Source organism: Seriola lalandi, unplaced genomic scaffold (assembly GCF_002814215.2).
Source record: "Seriola lalandi dorsalis isolate HSWRI2012SDOR001 ecotype SW California unplaced genomic scaffold, Sedor1 jcf7180002052130, whole genome shotgun sequence".
Classification (NCBI taxonomy): domain Eukaryota; kingdom Metazoa; phylum Chordata; class Actinopteri; order Carangiformes; family Carangidae; genus Seriola; species Seriola lalandi.
In genome coordinates, this window is record NW_019522683.1 from 494772 (window position 1) to 516606 (window position 21835).

Sequence of the window (21835 nt, forward strand, 5' to 3'; positions counted from 1 at the left end):
CCTTAAAAGTGAAAAAACGACACAGTATAGTATGGCAAAAAAAGTGAAAAATCAACATAGTAAAATAAGGTATGAAAACATCAAAAAACATCATAGAATAGTAATATATGAAGACGTCATAGTATAATGAGGCCTTAGAAGTGAGAAAAACGACATAGTATGGTATGAAAAAAAGTTTAAAAAAACGACATAGTATAGTATGGCAAAAAAAGTGAAAAATCAACATAGTAAAATAAGGCATAAAAACATCAAAAAACGCCATAGAATAGTAAAATATGAAGACGTCATAGTATAGGAAGGCCTTAAAAGTGAAAGAAAGTCATAGTATAGTATGGCAAAAATAGTGAAAAAACGAATGGCAAAAAAAGTGAAAAATCAACATAGTAAAATAAGGCATAAAAACATCAAAAAACATCATAGAATAGTAAAATATGAAGACGTCATAGTATAGGAAGGCCTTAAAAGTGAAAAAACAACATAGTACATTAAGACTTAAAAATATTTAAAAACGTCATAGTATATTAAAGTATAAAGACTTCATAGTATAGTAACGCCCTAAAAGTAAAAATACGACAGTATAGTATTGCAAAAACATGAAAAAATGACTTAGTATAGAATGGCAAAAAAGTGAGAAAACAAAATAGTATAGTAAGGCACAAAAACGCCAAGAAATGTCATAGTATAGTAAGGCATAAAAATGTCAAAAAACGTCATGGTATACTAAGGCATAAAAACTTCATAGTATAGTAAGGCATAAAACATCATAGTATAGTAAGGCCTTAAAAGTGAAATAAAAATCATAGTATAGTATGGCATGAAACATCATAGTATAGTAAAGCAAAAAAAGTGAAAATACAACATAGCTTTATAAGGAATAAAAACATCAAAAAACGTCATAGTATAGTAAGGTATAAAGACGTCATAGTATATTAAAGTATAAAGACGTCATAGTATAGTAACGCCCTAAAAGTAAAAAATATGAAACAGTATAGTATCGCAAACACATGAAAAAATGATTTAGTATAGTAAGGCATAAAAACATTAAAAAAAAGTCATAGTATATTGAGGCATGAAAATGTCAAAAAACTTCATAGTATACTAAGGTATGAAATGTAATGTAAAATGTTATACTATTATAGTAAGGTCATAGTATAGTAAGGTCTTAAAAGTGAAAAATACTACATAGTATAGTATCGCAAAAAAATGCCAAAAACGTCCTAGTATAGTTAAGCATAAAAATGCCACAAACCATCCTAGTATAGTAAGACATAAAACGTTATAGTATAGAAAGGCATAAAAATACCAAAAAACATCATATTATAATGAGGCATAAAACATCATAGTATAGTAAGGCATTAAAACACATTCAATTAAAAAGTCATACTATAGTATGGCATGAAACACCATAGTATAGTGAGGCACAAAAATGCCAGAAAACGTCATAGTATAGTTAGCCATAAAAACACTAAAAAACATCATAGTATAGTAAGGCATGAAAACATCAAAAAACCTTCTATTATAGTAAGTCATCAAAACGCCCCAAAACGTCATAGTACTAAGGCATAAAAAAGCAAAAAAAGGTCATGGCATAAAAACGTCAGAAAACATTATAATATAGTTCGGCATAAAAATGTCAAAAAAAAGTGATAGAATAGTCAGGTGTGAAAATGTGGCTACATGACTAGCTAGCACATTAGCGAACATTCTGATCAGAAGCTAGCACGCTAGTTTGGTCTGGGCCATCCTCATTACTCCAGGGAGCTCTGTCCTGTCCCAGAGGTCATATCTGAAATGCCACATCTGAAAATAAAGTTCATGGTCCATAGAAACACTGGAGAAAGTTTCATGCTTGAATCATAAAATGCACAATACCTATATACAAGTTTATCTGCTGCACTACTACAGTTCTCATCACCTTTGAGGAAGAAACTTAACTTATGCAACAGAGGGAAACTATTTGCCAACCCAGTGAAATCTCTCCTGGGCGTGCACACACATGCACAGCATACTGTAAATACACCCACCCAAACACACACACACACACACACGCACAGTTTTTGTTTCTTTTTTTTCCTGTGGGTCTTATTTCATACCATTAACATGTCAAGGATTCTTGGCAGAGTGTTAAAGTGCATTAAGGAGGATAATATGATAATGTGACACAAGCCCCACTGAAAGCCCTGTCATCTATTGAACTTGCACAAGAACCTGTTCCACCACAAACAAAGGCTGCAGTAATGTTCAAATACAGCAAATCTCTTCCTGACTCGTTTTCGTCTCCTCCTCTATCTCTGTTTTTTTCTTTCTTTTTTAATTTCTGTTACCCCTCCTCTCTCTGTCGGTTTGGCTTTTAATTATCCTTCCCTTGGCTCTCTGGGATATGGCACCTGTCAGCCAATCAGAGCACAGCGGTCGGGCCTTAGCCTACTTTGAAAGTAACAACAAACTACACTTCAGTTCAGTTACAGTCCTGAACAATACACCCTGCAAACAATCAGCTTTTCACTACAGTCTTATCATAAATCATTCAGTGTTTTGCTCTTGCTTGCAAGTATGTGCAGTGACCCACCTCTGCTGAGCCTTTCCTCTTGACTGCGGGATCTCATTGTCTGTGTGTATCAAAAGCAGAGTGAGGCTCTTGGGGGAATTTGAGGAATCTGAGATGAGATGCTGGTCACGGTGCAGCCACATGGCAGCATCTCCCCACGTTCAATTAGGGCTACATTTGCTTGTCTGTCTCTATATTATGTGTGCGTGCATGCATGAGTGTGTGTGTGTGTGTGTGTGTTAATACAGCATGCGTCTGTTTCATTAGTTTTGTATAAGCCCCCATGCTCTGGTCTGAATGAGGAGGGAGGACGACACACGTCAGTCCCCAGACAGAGGCAGATGCTGCTGACACGTCTGAGTATCTCTCCATTGTGGTATTCATCCTCAGTGTCACATCTCATCTGAAGTGGTCAGCCAGACATGGTGCAACAGAAGGGTTTGTCTCAAACACATACACTCCCAGACACACACACACACACACACACACACACACACACAAACACACACACACACACAAAAACACACACACACACACACACACACACGGGCGCGCGCACACGTGCTTGTGGCTTCTTTCATAATTCTGTTTGGTGTGCCTTTTTGTAAGTGTGTGTATGTGGGGAGGGCGTGGTTACAGCTGCCATACTCCAGCTCAGAGGCCTTCTCATCAGGCTGATGATGCTTTTGAAGTGTTTTTTCTCTCCAAACGGAAAGACGAAGATATATGAAACACCCCCATGCCACCCCAACCTACAGCAACCCCAAAACCACTCCCCCACCCCTTGAGCCCCACTCCAACCCAACTGAGAATTAATCTGTGTTTTATTAATGAGAGTCAGAGGAAGTGGCAATTATATAAAAAAAAATCTCAGTTCCTACAAAAGAACAAAGGCTTTGCTGAGTCTTTGTGACATAGAGGAAGAGAAATGTATCCTCTTTTACCACATGAATCCAAGTATGCCTGGCTCGTCCGGAATGTCCGCTGGCTCGTCTCTGCTCTGCCCACAATCGCTGCTCATCGGCTACGGTCAGTGGACGAAGCCTTTGTGCGCTTTTCCTGTGAATGAAACTGTCCCCATGTTGACTTTGTGACGTGATGGGAGATCACAAAGGATCTCCTACCCATGTGCATATTTCAGATGGTCCTCCCACCTCTGTTTGTAAGGGGGAGAAAACATGGGAGGGGAAAGGCATCTTGAAAATGCCATTTGTCAGACAGGCATGCAACTACATCATCTATTGTGGGCTGTGGGTGGAAGAAGTACTCAAATGCTTTGTTTAAGTAAAAGTAGCAGTACAGCATTATTGGCTTCGTGTGACCAATACATGACATTATTAATGCATCATATGTGAGTAGTATTTTACTGTCATGGGTGGAACTGCTTTATCTACCTTATAGTTGATGAGTTCAGGGTTCAGGCCACAAGACAAATCTGTGTGGGGGTTGTGAGAAGATTAATGGGTTAGGAAAGGAAAAAAAGCACATTTATTACATAAATTTGCATTTTTTGACACTATTTTGTGAAATATTGGATAATATTACCTCCTGGTGTTTAGACAAGAAGTCACTGTCACATGAGCTATAACGCTTGGGAGCTTAATCTGAAAAGCAACTAGTAACTAAATGTGAAAAATAAAAAAAATAAAAAATCCTCTCCGAAATATTGTGAAGTAGAAGTAGAATGTACCACAAAATTAAAATTAAAATGACTGCCTGTGGATTTGTTCCATCAACAGGAAGAGAAAACAAGCTTTCCTGTTCTCATTACGGGCAACTTGGAATTTGAATCTGCAGGCAAATAGCAGTAAAATGGCTGATGTGTGTTTGCATGTTTGAGCTTGAGTTGCAGCGCAAGCCAGCAAATACACAGAACTGGGCTCATCAAAGGCCCGAATGCTGAACAATCAACTCTCTGACTGTCAAATCCACTGTGTGCCTGCCAGAACTCCTCTCCTCTCCTCTCCTCTCCTCTCCTCTCCTCTCCTCTCCTCGCTTTTCCCCCTGTAATTTACTGGGTAATTATTCCATTGTGTAAACAGCTATTACTGTGGCCGAATGCTGGCAAGTCTGAAAGCACTCTCCTGTCACAATGCTCACATTTCTCTCTCTCTCTCTCTCTCTCTCTCTCTCTCTCTCCGTCTTTGTCAAAGCCACAGGTCCTCACTGCACAGACACTCAAAAATAGAAGCCGTGAAATTAATCTGGTGGAGAGAGAGAGAGAGAGAGAGAGAGAGAGAGAGAGAGAGAGAGAGAGAAAGGGACCCAAACCTTGTTGGAACAAGTCTGCAGAAACAGGTTGTCTCTGTAATCCACATTGATTGCAATTTCACACCTCTGTGTCAAGTTACAATGGCAACACATACTTTTTATAATAATTCCTCTTGTAATAATGGGGCTTAGTTTTGAGAGGGATCTTTAATACTAAGAGATCATTTAACTCACCTGTGCATGATCTGTTATTTTAAGTTGAGGTGGTATAAAGGTTTTGGCAGACATACCAAAGCAATATCAATACCATGATTTCAATTTAAGGTCATGGTATCCAGCTGTAACATCAGCAGTGACAAATAAACAAATAATTTCCAGCTGCAGGTGACAACGCTTTGCAGGGACAGACAGTGTCAAGTGGACTGAGCACACGGCATCTGCATTCATGCAGAGCTTATTTGGGAAACTCGTGGCAGGAACACTGTCGTGGGTATACAATAGGTGTACAGTTACGCTCAGTGGCCAGTTTATTAGGAACGCCTGTATGCTGCAATCTAATACTACAGCCCTGTCATGATATAAAAATGAGCTTGTTTGTGAAGGGGGTTTGAGGATTTCTTTAGATCTAAAACAGACTGTATTAGACCTAAAGAAATATGAATTTTATACATGAGTCAACATTTAACAGCACATAACAGTGGCACCCTACCATTGTAGAAAAAAGACTGCACACAGCTCAGTCTGCAGAGAAGCTGATGAATATGAATGCAGATTTACTTCAGGTTTCTCGTTCCTCTTGGTTTTGCTGACTTGTCAAGCTCCTGAGTCCCTGTCCCACACGCGCACGCACACACACACACACACACACACACACACACACACACACACACACACACACACACACACACACACACACCTCCTGCTCAGACAGCAGCAGAGGCAAGACAAACCCCTGCATTCGCTCCAGTGGTTAGACTGTCTGACTGGCTGTCTGTCTGTCTGTCTGTCTCACACTCTGTTTACTCCTCATTTGCTTACCCAGTCAGCTCTGAAACCTCAGAGCTGATGCCAGCAGAGACGCCTGCAGCCAAAGACATGAGGGAAGGAAGGGGGGGACACAAAGATGCATAGACACCTTTAACTCCACCACCAGCATAGACACAGAGAGAAGGGGGACAACATTGTTCAATAACAATTTATTCTTGAAGACATGCTTGGACATGCTTGTGAAAGTCTTTCTTAGTATTCATGCGAATAAAGAACAATGAAACTTAATTTGAAAGTGAAACAGAGAGAGAAAGACAGTATAGGAGGAGAACCCTGATGTTTGCTTACAGAGATCTGCAACCAGGGAGACTTATGTAAGAGTAGGAATGAGTGAAGTCTCTTTTCTCGGACAGTCAACAGTGTCTAAGATGTTGCTCGTGGTGGTAGTTCAGCCCTAAGACACACACACACACACACACACACACACACACACACATGCTTGTGCTGTAAACACACTCCCTTTCTGTCTGACAAAGATACACACATTCATTTTATAATTCATCTTCATACCTGGTTGTTGCACTTCAAATATCCTCTTAATTATGACCTGGAGAAGAAAGCAAAGCTGTAGGATTAATACATTTTGATGTATGTTGCTACAGTGAACAAACATTATACGAGGTTGCCAGATTTATTTACAGTAACCTTGTTTCTCTTGATATAGTGTTTTGAATTCAGAAATAATTGCACGTTCTTGCAGATCTATCAGGCTAGATCTGAACAGGCCAGAAGGTGAATATTGATCCTCCCTTCCACTCTGGGGTTTCCTGAGCCGGCCTGCAGGGCCATCCTCCAGGCCCCCTGGGGAAGGTGAGAGGAGGTTGATTCTGGCCTCAACAAGGCGTCTTTGTCCTCGTCCCGGGCAGGCGGAGGCCCCAGCTGGGGGTCTCAGGCCAGCAGACACACGCCAATATTTGGGTGGAGAGGCAGAGTGCAACGTCCCTGTCTGTTCCACCTCACTGCCTCCTTTCTTATGGGTTAACAAGAAGCCACAACTGCTCCTCCCCCACCACACACACACACACACCCCACCAAAGATACACATGCACATTAAGCATCAATTCCACATATCCTTCAGTCCAGCAGATTGTTATGACAGTTTGTCCTCTTTCTCTCCCTTTATTCTCCTCCTTCCCTCCCTCCCTCCATTTTTTTTGTTTTGTTTTGGCAGCTTCTGAGGTTCTTTTGTCTTCAGCCGACTTTCAAATGTCTATTTATTCACCGTGGTTTAATTGTGTTGTCGGCAAGATGTGTTTGAAATTGCTCAGTTTGCACATTTTGCATTACAATAGGAGCCATTGACCGGCCTGCTCATCCCGCTGTCCAGTGCCAGGTCTCCTTTTCAGAGAGGGCTGTTTCATCTTTTTATGCAAGTCTGCATTGTATTAAAAAATCCATAAATTAACCTTTGATGAATCTCTGTACTTATACTTGCACAAACATGTCCACATGCTTGACTGGACATAGCCTGTTACAGGCATATGATGGCTGCAGAGGGGCAGTTTTTGGAGCCGTTTACATCCAATTAACAGCGTGCTTTGAAGTTTTTTCGGTTGGCTTTGAAAAGACTGAACAATGCTGTTGCATTATGTCACTCAAGTGTTTGTTTTAAGGCATCGCCTAAAGCTTTTATATAATTTGTTACACAAATTCTGTAATTTGCAGGGAAATCAGTTGGTGTATATGGGGCGAATTTTCTGTTAATTAAACTTGGAGACATCTAGAACATTGCACTCTTTCTTTAAATATTTAGGACATGATGTTACAGCGATCAACATATCTGAGGAAATGTTAATTTGATATTCAAATCACTTAGAGCACAACTTGCAAAACATTCAGTAGGCCGTTTCCCTCGTGACTCAACAGCCCTCTGTTTTCCTCACGCCCTCGTTCTCGCTGTCTGACACACACATACTTTTTCAACCATATTAATAGTATTACACTGCCATGGATAGGAGCACTGTGGAGTCCATTTTGCAAAATGTAACTCAAGGTCCACTAGTTTTTTTGAGAGCGTTAAATGAAGTCACCAAATCTGGGATAGTTTGCCCACTAATAAGGAACATGATCTTGGTCATGAGACAAGTTAGTTTTACCCTACTGATCATCTGCTGTTGTCAAACAGAATTCAAAGAACCGTTCGTGTTTGGATAATCTGTAGCCACATCCTCTGAGGGACAGACGCTCTGACAGCAGTTTGCTTTGAAATGAACAGAGCAAGAATTTGAAAGTTAAAGTATACCACAAGGTAATGAAATCAAAAGAAACAGCAAGTGATGTCTGGTTTCAAAGTGGAGGTGGATTGTTTAAACACCACAGCAATATACTGGCTTAGTGGCTGAGACGTCACAAGCATCTTTAAACTTGGAGCCTGCAGGCAGCACTTTCAGAGCCACCTCCCTTACTCTGAGTGTGGGTACATTCCTCTCCGGTTCTCCTCCCTGTAAACGTGTGCCAACCAGACATCTTCCCACCCAACGCCCAGTCTGGACTTCAGCGTCTTCTCACGTAGACCTGGCCTCTGCAGAGTGAGAGGTACGGAGAGGCATCACCTGACTGACACTGGCTGAGCAGACTTAGCACATTCTTCAGGGTTTGAGGGTTTTAATGTGTGCGCACATCTTGACTTGGCGAGTGCCAGAGCCGCAGCAGAAGCTTGCACTTCACATACCACATCACCAGAATGTGTGATATCGCTATGACAAGGGGGTATTATAAGAGCGAGACGGCATTGACAGACAGGAGGAAGGAGACGGGTGTTCCCGGTAAATACCAAAACCGCTCCTAACCTGCGTTCGGAAACTATTCCAGGCACGTTAAGAGCACCTGTGTGATTATATGGCTGACCAGGCTGTTTTAATGATACAGCTGCCCAATTCCAGTCGTCAGTCCCTGGAAAACAGAGGACAAACGACGAAATATGTTCCCAACAAGATGACATTTATTGACAAGTTCTGAGCTGTAGAACATGAAGTAACAGATGGTGTGTCAGTAACAGCTTCACATACCAGTATATTTGACTTATTGGAAAACGGTACACAAATGAAATGATTGTTGAGAGAGAAATAACAGAATTATGTGCTACAAAAAGGCTTTGATTATTCACACTACCCAAGCTGGGTTAAGATAAAGATACAAAAATTAAGACCATTAAGAGATTTCTTTGTACAAATTGTGCAAATCAAAGGCTTCTACAAATGAATTACAAAGCAAGTATACAATCTATACACACGCAAAAGACTTCCATTTAAGATACTCAGATATTATAGCTACAAAGTTAACTACTTTGGAAACACATAGCTTCCATTATTTAAGTCCAAAATAACACTAAGATTAGCTATTTGTATTTTGGCAATATTTGTGTTATTGTGTTTAAATATGACCCCTGCTATTAAGTGTAGTCATACATTTTCACAATGTAAGAATGTTTTCTAAAGGAGACAGTTCTGTAAAATTATTTATCACAAAACTTGTACATTCACAAAAAAAAAAAAAAAAAGTATTCAGAACAGAAAACATGAAACAAAAAGGTTTCCCTTCCTTGAACAAATACAGGCAAAAACTATACAAAACCCTGAGACACAAAACAACAAAATGACAAAATCATAGTTTGAAAAAACGAGAAAAGTATCTTCTTCAGCCGTAACGGGCCACATTCTCTCTTGCGAGCTTGTATTTTAAGTTGAGGAGGAAGATTCAAATTTAGCTCACCAAAATTGAGGGAAGCCCAAGTCCAACATCTAAAAATACAGACAGGAAGATTGTTTCTGTGCACAAAATCATACACTTCCCCAAATGTCTTCTTTAGTTCCCCATACGCCTGGCAGAGCAAAGGTCTAATTCAGTCTATCAGCAATCCAAATAAATTACACCTGAGTAAACGCCCAGTGTCAGGAGGGGAGAGGAACCACAACAAAGCACAGCCGACTTTCTTTTTAAGTTCGCTGTAAAACAACATGTCAGTGAGAGACACTAATAAGTCCTTTCAGAGTCTGTTAAACTGGTAATCTACTGGCGAGATAATACACATTTGATGATGGAGTGAGTCAGTTGAGCAGTGCAGGGCCGACACAGTCACAGTAGCTTATTTGACCCAGGAGGTGGAAAGAGAAAATCTGAGGCATTTGCCCAGAGCACACATCTATGCTATCGGTCTGCTTCCTGGCTGTGGCTTGCATGTTATATAGAGACGACTGTGAGGTCCCTGCAGTATACATGGCAACGAGTCCAGCTCAGGCTAGTGGCGACATGGGAAAGTTACACAAGAACGACGAGTAAACAGATCAGGTGCAAAGAGGCCGCAGACTTTCAGTCTCTGGGCTGTTTCCAGGAATCAGGCCTCCACTCCTTTGCAGATGAAGATAATGTGAATCAGGCTAGGATGGAGCCACAGCAGGAATACACAAACCCTTCCTCCTCCTCCTCCTCCTCCTCTCTGCAGCCAGTGAAGGGAGACTGAATTCCAGACACCATGGCTGATCTGGGGAAAGAGACAGAGGGAGATTAATGTTTAGGTCCTCTGAACTCAGAGGAGCTGCTGTTGTATGAGGACCGACCACATGACCAGAGGGGCGGCCTGGACATTCTCGGGGAGCGGAGAGGAATGCAGAGACTTGGGTCCTCCGAGCTACACATCAGCTTATCACCATGCCATTTTATCAGGCTTACCCACATAGCGTTAATAATGCTTCAGGACAGAGCGTTATTTAACCAAAGTCCTCCTGGCATGTGGGATTAAGCTGCTCAAGCCATTTATGTCGCTTGGTAATAAATATCTGAGGGTGGCAGTGAAGAGGACCCAGCTCTGTGAAAATAAGCTTCTCTGGACTCAGATAAATCACATATTCAAAACCATCTGCTCATCTGCTTTATCCGGATATAAGTCACACTGTAGGAGTCTTTCTTATGGTTCAATTTTCAAATTCCTGCATGTGTTAAGCACCATTCGTACAACAAACACTGAGATGAATTCTTTTGAATCTCTCATCTCCGGCTCACTCTGCAACCTCGGATACTTGGAGCGTCTAATTTTCCTCCCCTGCTGTTATAAAGGAATGCTCCACTGGATATTTGGGGAAGGGGGTGAATATGATGTTTACATCTAATTTGCATATTTTTGATGATAACTCAGCTCTGCCAGAGCAGATGAAGAATGTGTTTGTGCTCTCTTGTGCTGGGAGGTAGAGAGTTGACAGTTACAGGCAGGCTCTGCTGGGGGTTTGTTTGGATAACCTAATGAGTTCTCATTTCCATGGCCAACAAAGCCGGCTGATACTACAGAAGCCTCAACTGATCCATACACATCTGTTACTGTTGTGAATACATTGCCTGGAGCATAACAGTCAGCAAGAGCACTGTGCTACTGGAATAACAACAGAGAGGCACAAAGAGGTTTCAAACAAACTTCAGATTAAGCAGCAGTAGGAAAACTATCTGATTGCACATTAAACCCTCTTGAAGAAATACTGTGTCAGGTTCATGCTTTGCAAACGGCAGTATTTCGTATTAAACCCAAATCCTAAAATAGATCTGTCTACAAAACCAAAAATGCAAAAAACAAAAAAAACAAAAACAAAAACTGCTCAGTTCCGCATGTTGAATAGCCTCTTTGCAGAAAGCAACTAGGGCTGAATTTTGGTACCAAAACCAAAACGATGACACCTTACTTTGAGAAACATGAGCAATTTTTCTACAACATTTTTAGAAAGCAATAGTTTGACATTTTGGGAAACAACCTTTTCACAGTCAGTTAGCTTAGCATTAACACTGGAAACAAAAATAAAAATCCACCTACAAGCGCCTCTAACAATATAATTAATATAAAGCCAAGTTATTAACATGGCTATCTCATTTGGTTTGATCTTTACTGAAAAACTACTGACGTTCGACCCACAGCCCATATCAGAAACTTCTAACTCTGCTCCCCGTTTCTGCCTAAAGCCTGAGTAAAGCAAAAGTAGCGACATTTATCACATTCAACTGCAGGCCTGATGGAAGTTTCCATTGCTGCTCTCTCTGTGAGTTCATGTGCACGGGTCACAGGCTGAGTTTTGCTACTGCTGCTGCTGCTGCTGCTGCTAGTCTAATCTCTCTGAAGTGCAGATGATGCAGAGCATGCCTCTGAATCTTAAATACTTTACTGCTCTGGTCTGCTCCAACTACGACAACATCGCTGTTTCATACGAGTTGCAGCTTTATTTTTAGTCGTCTATCTCTCGAGTTCAGTGGGAGTGAGCTTTCACACACATTCATGTTGTCGAGCCACTGGCGCAATATGAACTCAGGTCAGCAAAGTGTATTAAAAGTACAGATCAAAAAGGTCTCTCGTGTGTTACACAACTAAACAGCCTAGAGGGGAATGAAAAACTTAGACTACGGTGTCGAAATGTATTCCACAAAGGTTATATGTCTGTCATCATCAGTACATCCATAAAAGAATCTGTCTCACACTGCCAAACTTCAGCTCCCTCAGCTGCAACAAGGGTCCTGCTGTCCTCAGAAATGAGTCTCAGAGTCCCTTTTTTATTACCTGTCATGTCAAGTTCAATTATATACAACACTGAGCTGTACCAGCCACGCTGTTCAACTTTGATGCATATGTAAAACTACCCTCTTTTATATGGAAAAATTCATCCTGACTTGTGTTCAAACTTTCTGTTTTTACTTGCTCACTGTACCGAAATGGCCAAATCGACCTTCACAGATATGACCTCCTCCTGCCAACAGGGAGGAAGATTTCTTGAGTGAATAAGTGTGGGATGCCAACACGTTAATAACTGTAGCCCAGAAAGTACCCAGATGCCCCGTGTGTGTGTGTGTCTTCGGTCTGGTCCACTGCGGTAACCGCAGTGTGCTGCTGAGCGGGATGGAGGGAGTCCATGTGTCCTTCAGCTGACCAAACAGATGGGCCGGGACTATATGAAGTGATTGGATCTGGCACTCAGAGGTTTAACCTGACTCAGTCTGTCTGCTCCACACGGGAATAATGCCAGATTGAGTTTGACAAAAAGAAAATAATGACCAAATCTCAAGCTTTTTCATGATTTTAAAATGTCACACTTTCTAGTTGAAGGAACACACACACACACACATACACACATCATGGGACTAGGTCACATTTAGTGGACGACACCTGCATCATGACATTCATCTGCAGTTTTTTTTATTTTGTTTTTTTTGTTTTATTGCACCTTGGACTCCATCTGTGCCTTCTATAGGCCCAATTACCCACAATACACCAAACCAAAAGCTGAGTCCTCTTTCTTTATCTGTCCCTTGTGTCCAACAAGGCCTGTGCCATGTTTACTAATGACCATCTAGAATTCCACTGTATTGACCATGGTATGAATCACAGTCACTTCATTTACATGAGTTTGCATTGTTTTGAGGGACAAATAAAGGACTCCTGGATGAGCCACAAGCATATTGGTACAGCTGCAAAGTATAATGAGCCACATCTTGATGAATCCTTGTAGAAACTCCAGTTTAAGACGGGAACAAAGAGCGTCTCTGTGACTGAATGTGCACCACTTCAGCACTACTTGAGAGGCGCAAATATTACGTAATTCAGATTAATTACCAGGCAGACACACTCTGTCCCATCCCAGCTGGCTTTCTGAAGAGGACCCTGTAACTGTATGACAGCTCGTCTCTTTTTGAGGGTGTAATCAAATTAGTCTGGGTGATTATTCAGCCATTTTAAGCATCTTTTTCCCTTTCGCTTTTTGTTACTCGCAGCGTGGAGAAAAGACCAATAAAAACTCCATTAGGTTTATGCAAATTTAAGCAGCCTTGCCAAGGGCTGTAATGTGGCAGATTGATTACTCAAGGGACGGGAGACAAAGTGTGTGTGTGCACGTGCTAACTTTAACTGTGTATGTGTGTGTCTGAGTGAACGGAGGTGGGATCGTTGTTGTACACAGATGCCGCAATAAAAGCCTCATTCAGCTTGTGTTCCTGGTGGCCCTCACAGCGAGGCATTAATAAAACATTAGTATTGAGTGACTGGGGCCTCTGCTCTCCTCCTCCCTGATCCCACTGTGACCTTTCCATTTTACAGCAGCTGTCTGGGGATGCAGAGAGCCCGCCGACGACTCCCTCTGTGGCCCCCTGACCTCTCCAGGTGTACCCTATCGCACAAAGCCGTGCCCACCTCATAAGTGCTTCAGTTGAAGCCGTTAAAAACGGAGAATGCTGCTTATGTCTGTGATTTGGAGCGGAGCGGGCTGATGAGAAGGGAGGGATAGAGAAGGAGAGGGGGGGGGGGGTCAGAGAAAACAAAGGCTCAAGTGTAGATAACAGTCATTTCTGGGGCTGTTATACTTCGGTGGTTTAAAAGGAGAGAGAGACTGTTCTGAACTTTGTGCAGGGATCTCCGGTTACATCCTGTCCGCCTAGTCTAGTACCAACAACGGACCAGATTACACCCTGATGGTATTTGATGTATGACCTCCAAAACATAGACCAAAAAAAAACCATTTCAAATCAACTGTAAAGATTACACAGCACAAAGTCAAAATATTAAAGTGAAATCTGTTTAGATCTTGATGTTTTTAGTTTATTTGAGAGCCGTCTAGACCATAACAAATACAGACCATAATACTTTAACATTTACAAATACTTTCCCATCAACAGTGGGTTCTGGTTTGGCCTTGGAGTCTGCAGTTAGTCACATCTGGTAGAAATGCACAAGGCTCCAAAGTACAGTAGGTGGTGACAAAATGAGCAGGGAGAATGGTAATCCCATACAGGCCACGCTAACTGCCAGGACAACTGAAAGGCCTCAGCCACAAGGCAACATTAACAAATCTTTACTAATGGGAATGCAGGCCACACCTTCATTCCTCCCAAATTAGAGTAAGGATGGCTGGCTTTTTAAAGGACAGGCAATGCCAGCAATGCAACTCCCTGTGTGTGTGTGTGTGTGTGTGTGTGTGTGTGTGTGTGTGTGTGTGTGTGTGTATGTGTGTGTGTGAGAGAGAGAGAGAGAGGGTGAGTAGTATGAGCAGAAAACGAGTGGTTTCACAACTGCGTAAAAACTTACAATACTACTAGTGAATACTTGAACAGCTGACTGGTGGTTTTCAGCCCCATCATAAACATGAAAGACACACACACACACACACACACACACACACACACACACACAATTATTTTCCTCTCTGATCCCAGCTGAAAGTTGACAAGTATTTTTAGTCAGGCGTTAGTCTCGGCTGCCAAACGGTGCAAAATATAGCTTTGCTTCTCCTGGTCTTACCCGCTCTCCGCTTCATCCTCCTCCTCTGTTTGTGTATATATCTGTGAGAGTGTGTGTGTGTGTGTGTGTGTGTGTGTGTGTGTGTGTGTGTGTGTGTGTGTGTGTGTGTGTGTGTGAATGCATCCTGCTCTGTGTCACTTTGTTGTTCCTTAAATTTCTGCCACTTCACTCCTCCTCTGAAACCCCTCCCCCGTCTCGGGTGAGAGAAAGTCAAGCAGCGTCAGGGTAGGACGCCCGCTCAACAAGCTGGAAATCTGAGCTTTTTCCATGTCTGCTGTAATTAAACATAAAGGCAGTCGGCAGCGTGATGGTTACTACCGTAACTGCCTAACTGAATTCATAAGGATGCGGTGCCTTGATCTTTTATAGCCAGGCTGTCTGTCTCCATCAGGCCGGAAAAACCTTGAGTACCATGGAGACAGTGGTCCGTACCAGCAACCTCATAATGCTAAGCCCCCAGCTCCATCATACCCAGCTGTTTACTGTAGACACAAGTCACACATAAGCCCTCTGCTTTTCACTTGCTTCCACTTAGCTTTACTTTCAAACTTCTTGGCAGCGTAGAAGTTTTGTTTGGAGTCACTCTGACAGGAAAAAGCTGCTGTTCTTTGCAGAACAGAACAGACTGATTTATCTAAACTTTAGTCACGGAAACTGACTTAATTTGTCACACTAAAAGGGTTTTTTTCTGGGTAACAACTGAAAAACTCTGCTGGTAAGGGGACATGGGGGGGGGGCATGATCATGAATTTTTGACATCTTTACATGTGACTTTCAGCAAGAAAGTGTAGTGTACGCATTGCATAGGTAAACTATTGCTTTAAGTGTGAATGTTTGTTATACTTGATGACAGACATGTCATCAAACAGGCTGCATTAAACCAGTGAACATATAGCACAAAATGATTACATCAGGACAGATAAAGTATGTGCTTTGTGAAGCCATGAGAATGTAGTCTACCTAATAAAACCCTGCCGTATTTTTACTTTAAAAATGCATAGCTTTAGTAAAGATAAAACCACAAAATCATCAATAAAAGATGCAGCAGAGTCTGAGCTTTTTAAAATGCAAATCTGGTGTAGCAATGAACTGTTTTCAATTGATTGCATCAGCATTAAAAGAAGATCACGGGACAGGCCTTGCGTCATAAAATTTAAATCTAGCTCTACCACCACCGGGCACATGTAAAAACAACCCTAAAACCTTCAAAATATCATAAATAATATGTGTTTTCTCTCGTCTTGTTTCATCTCCTAGCCCCTCCGTCCCTCCTGCCTCACCCTGTGCGCAAAACTCAAAACACCTCGGGAAAAATGTATCATCTCTTATCTCGCATGAAGCTGTGAAAACTGCCACCTGTCGTTCCTTCAGGCAGATTAGGATAAGCAATTCTTCACTGATATGGTGTGTTACATTTCAGTCAATCATATTTTCATACCATTGAGATGGATCCTTCTTCCTTCCACCCCCTTACTCCCCATCTGAACTTTTTACTCTGAGCAGAACATATCGCCCTGTATTCTGTCACCACATATGATGCTTAAGTAGATTTTTGTTTGGTTTTCATCCTGTAAAGCACTAACCCGTAAAGTTATATATGAATAAAATTGTATTATTTTAGTTAAAACAAAATAAGCACTTGTAGAAAAATGTTGAGGATACGTGTAAGGACATAATCATCAGACTCATCAAGCTCACCAAAACCTCCTTGTGCTCCTCTGGCTCCATGCCCTCTATATTTTTGAATGCCATGTGTCATATCACCTTTTACACTTATAACTGCTCTAAGGTACTGACTCATTCTAAGGTACTGACTCATAATAGGCAGTCAGTTAGTGCACAGTAGGCTAGCCCTGCAGAGCACTGCCACTACAAGCACAGACCTGATCCCTGCCTCTCCACCTCGCTCCTGTCGCTGACACAGGTCTCATGTTGTAGCTCTCTCTCTGTAATTACCAACACCACTGACATTCCTCCTGCTCTCTAAACCAGGAGTCCACCGTGTTTATCCAACAGCCAGCCATCACAGCAGCTAGATAATGTGTAACTGTAACCACTGGCAACCCTGACAACAGCGAGGGGTTTTAAACTGGCCTCGTCTGGTTCAAACTGACATTCACGTGGGTTTGTTAAACAAGTGACAGAGCGGTCAGAACTGATTAAAGATATTCTTGTTACTATAAAGTCAGTTCCCATTTATTATGTGACAATAGGGACACTATGAATAGCACATATAATTCACATCTTGTTTGTTTGTGACAGTTTAAGGAAACTACAATTACTCACCGTAGAAACCTCAGACAGTTCGTCCCTCTATGCTGAGAGGTACTTCCATGTGCTGACGAAGGCGGTGGGAATGAGTGAGTAGGGCACGCTGGTCACGCTGTCCCAAGAGTCGGATGATGGATCGTAACAGTCTAGTGTCTTACACCTCTGAGCTCCAAAGTATCCCCCGACCACATATAGTCTGTTTCCTGACGCCACTGCGTGGCAGCTGATCCGTTTGGCTGTCACGTCACCAAACTTGGACCACTGGTATGTCTCGCTGTTGAACCGGTAAGCAGAGCTGGCTGAGAATTCAGTATCGCCGCCGATCACTACGACATGGTTGCCGACTACAGCTGCAGCCGTGTATCGCCACAGCTGTGGACAGGCGGCTGGTACAGACCACCGGTTCTGGCAAGGGTCAAAGCACTGCACCTTGGGATACTTGTCTCTGTTGACACTGGTGCCCCCAAAGGCAAAGAGTTTGTTTTTGGCACCAACAACAGCAGCGTTGCTCACCCCTTCTCTGAGCGGAGCCACCAGCGTCCATTTATTGGTCTGAGGGTCGTACTGTTCCACCTGTTTGAGAGACACAGATGGAGAGGCGGGGAAGGATCCCGCAAGAGAAGTGTGTCCTCCCACAACATACAGCATGTGGTCGAGCTCCGCAGAACCATGTCCAAATCTGGCTACCAACATGGGGGCTGCTTTGGACCACTCATCATGTAACGTGTCGTAGACCCAGACATCTTTGGAGGCTCCGTTCTCAGAACCGCGACCTCCGGTAACGTAAACCTGAGAGACAGGCAGAGAAATCATATTTTGAGTACAACTACACAACGTTAAATGAAAAATGCAAATATTGAAGTATGTATATACATCTCATACATACCTTGCAACCAATAGCACAAGCACTGCATTCTTTCCTGGGGCTGGGGATGTCTGTTTTGGGGGTGATCTCCTTGGTCTTGTTGTCGATCACGTAGACTTTATCACACATGAAAGTCTGTCCTCCCAGCAGCAGCAGGGCCTGGCTGACCTTTCTCGGCCGCGCACAGAAGCCTGTTACAATACCGTCATTCTGGAGTATCCTCATTTTACACCGTACGGCATCTTCAACAATTTCCCTGCCTTCCTTATGGCACATCACCAGCTCTTCTGAGGCGACGTTCTTCAGTAGATATGTTTCGGGGAGCAGCGCCAGGCGGACACAGCGCAGCAGCTCAGGCAGCTCACTGTGCCTCTGCTCCATGTCTGCCTTAACCCAGTCGATAACAGCCTCGTACACAAGGCTCTCATCCTCCACCTCCAGCTCCTCACTGAGAATTAGCTCCTTGACTTTATCTCTGGGCAGGCTGAGGAAGTCTTCTGTCTTGAAGAGAGTAGCAAAGTTTGCCAGGCACATCCTCCACGACAGCTCGTACAGTCTCTGACACTGATGGGCGTCTGACAGCAGCATCATCCCCAGACAGTTCGACTGGTGGAGGTTCTTCTCTAGAAACTCTGCCGCTGCGTCCCTGATGTCGTGGAACTGAAGCATGTCTCCGGCTTCTAGGAGAGACTCTGCGTTTTCCTCGTTGATTATGATTCGGGCCGAGTAGGCGTAATCAAGCAAGAGCTCCAGAACCTCCGGGTGGAGAGAGTCATGGAAGTTGACTTCAGCGTCACGACTCTCCCTGAGCCCGCCACCGAACATGGCCTCGAAGTATCGGCTACAGGAGGCCAGGACAGCTCGGTGACAGGGGAAGGATCGGTTTCCGGCCTTCAGGATAACATCCGTGAAGACTTTTCGCTTGCGCAGCAGGTTGAGTTGAGTCAACAGGCTGTCGGCGTGGGACGTCTTGTGGAAGAGTTGGATATTCATGGAGCCAGAACTAGAGCGAGACTTTCTGTTTTCGTGGTTACTGACAGACATCTTGACTTGAACCTGGAAAGGAGGAAATACAGCGGAAAAATATGAGCACAAGTACAAAGAGACACTCCTTTGCATTTGCTTAATTTGATAGTTGAACAGGAGGAAGAGTTTTATGAATGAATGCTCCTATTGATGTGAGCGCTACCATAAACCCTCCCATTTTATAATCAAACAAACATCATTATGACAACAGCTGAACAACAGGCTTATGGCCTCATATCAGTTTACCAAGTTACATCGGAAATGAACTTCAGACTTTCGAGAGATGAAAGGGGATCAGATAAGAAGCAGTCCAATAGAAACCAGTGTGTGTACACTGTGTGCCATAAAAATTTACACCATGAAACATCAATGTCAAGACTCAGCTCTCAAACCTGTAACAAATGAGCTACCTTAACATGCTCCTAATACAACCTCAATGTTAAGTAAAGAAGCAACACCTGGGTGTGTTGCTGTATATCACATCTTTCCACCCCTATAAACATGTCAGGGCTGTGAGTCACCTACAGCCACAGCAAGAGCCAAAAGATTCCTGCCAGCCTGTTCTGTTTCTCTGCTGGTTCACATACAAGATGGTGCCAAAGGCAAAGCTTTCAAGCCCACATACGATCTCACACCTCAGACCAGCTCCTTGAGGATAAAATTATGTAACAACTGTACAACAGATAAGAACCCAATCTTTCTTTTGATCATCTGCAGTGGGTTTAGACTAGCTTGCAGCTGCTGCTTTAAGCAGGAGGATATTCTGGGGTGGAAATATTTATGCTGAATTTAAAATGATTAACCTCTATTGCATTCTGCACTCAAATTCTAGTAGATATAATTATGCAATAACAACACATTCAAGTTTGTTATGAATATGACTAGTATGAGGCAATCATGGCATGCTACAGTGGGTTAATAAAGACTGTACACAACTTGAAAACGACCAAATATATAAATATCTTCCGCATAAAAGCCTCCATTGTTCCAAAGCAGATAAATTTAAGTCGGCTATTCAGCCCCACTGAAAGGGAAACGGTGGACTTCCGTGGAGGGACTCAGCGTGAAATCCAATTCGTTTTGTGCAGTAAATGTGAAACTCCGGTCAGCACTTCAGCATGCGCTAAACTTTCCTCCCAAGTTAGCAGCAGCAGCAGCAGCAGCAGCAACAGCAGCAGCAGCCTGCAAACATCCAGGCTGCTACAACCACCAGACATCAAAAGGATCCAGTGTTACAGGCTGTAACTAAACCCTCATTTCGGAAGTTGGAGAAAAGTCAAACGGGCACGTATCTCGGATATCGACACTTGAGGAGGATTAGGAGTTTTAATGCTTACCTTGATAGGAGCAGGGCTAAGCCGGATTCCTTTATCTCGGTTACAACTTGTTCCGCCGTTGATTTGTTTGAAGTTGTGGCTCAGTTTAAACGATTCCGCTTTCCGAGTATCCTGTATCACGCCCTACACTGCTGGGAACCGGTTGAGCCATTTGTATTCGTCGCAAGCTTTTGAATTTAAACGTGAAAAACTAAACAAACAAAAAAAACAATATAAAAAGTTATACGTCGGTTTATTTCGAGAGCCACGCAGCCTTCAGCAGAGCAAAGAGCCGAGCGAGGAGAAAGAGCAGGGACAGCACTAGTGTTCGTTCAGGCTCCTCCTATTCCTGCTGCTATTGTCCAATGAGCACAAACACCTCAGAAAAAGGGCTGCCCTGTTCTTTATCCAAGAGGCTATCATTGTTAGATATCTATGCCATAAAAAAATAAAAAGCACCTGCCACTATATGTTTCATCTGCCTGCTTTGTTCCTCACTTTCACTTGAGTCTGCGTGGAGAATCAAATCTCTAGTTTGTCACCAGTATCAAAGCAATGCAAGATTGTTTGTACAGCACCTTTCAACAGCAAGGCAATGCAAGGCAGAAAAGCATGCACGTGTGTGTGTGTGTGTGTGTGTGTGTGTGTGTGTGTGTGTGTGTGTGTGTGCATATATATATATATATATATACACACACATACACACACACACTTTTACATTTACTACACATACTTCCTCAGATTCAGGATACATAACACCGCCACAACCAAGCCTTGGGTTCAAGCACTACATTTACAGTAGACAAGCCATGTTTAAGTGCCTATAAGAAAGACACTAAGTGAATCCTTAATAGTTTCCTCTGCATTTCAGAAATACTGAGTTTATGAGTTCCTCCAACACAGCCGACAGTTCAGTAATGCATACTGTAAATTTTATTGCCAGAGATGAATTTTTAAATGCTGTTTCAAAGCAATCTCCACACTGTCGGGAATACTTGAGAGAGAAATGAGGCCTGAGGCCTGATGCCTCAGTTCATTTATCATTTTGTTGGCCCAAGAGTTGTTCAATTCAAACATACTGAATTAAAAAATAATGGACCCTTAGCTTATAACATACTTATCATGAATAAGTTTCTTACTGTAGAATGTAAACTTCCCCTGGGTTGATAAAATCATTCAGTTCACAAAATAAAGAAAAATTGAATATTAATTCTCTGACACATGTCCAAGCAAAAACAGAGAACATGGTCATATGATACAAAGTTTACCCAGATACTAGTACTGATTATAATCAT

General features: G+C 42.5%; 1 protein-coding gene across 1 annotated transcript; it reads right to left on the reverse strand.

Moving 5' to 3' along the window:
* Positions 1-8725: 8725 nt before the first annotated feature.
* enc3 (ectodermal-neural cortex 3) lies at positions 8726-20851 on the reverse strand. Its single transcript, XM_023400089.2, has 4 exons — positions 20562-20851; positions 18220-19254; positions 17349-18122; positions 8726-10286 (listed from the first exon to the last, which is right to left on the reverse strand). Exons 2-3 carry the CDS (start codon positions 19240-19242, stop codon positions 17376-17378), a joined length of 1770 nt encoding a protein of 589 aa, XP_023255857.1. The 5' UTR covers positions 19243-19254; positions 20562-20851; the 3' UTR covers positions 8726-10286; positions 17349-17375.
* Positions 20852-21835: the final 984 nt, after the last annotated feature.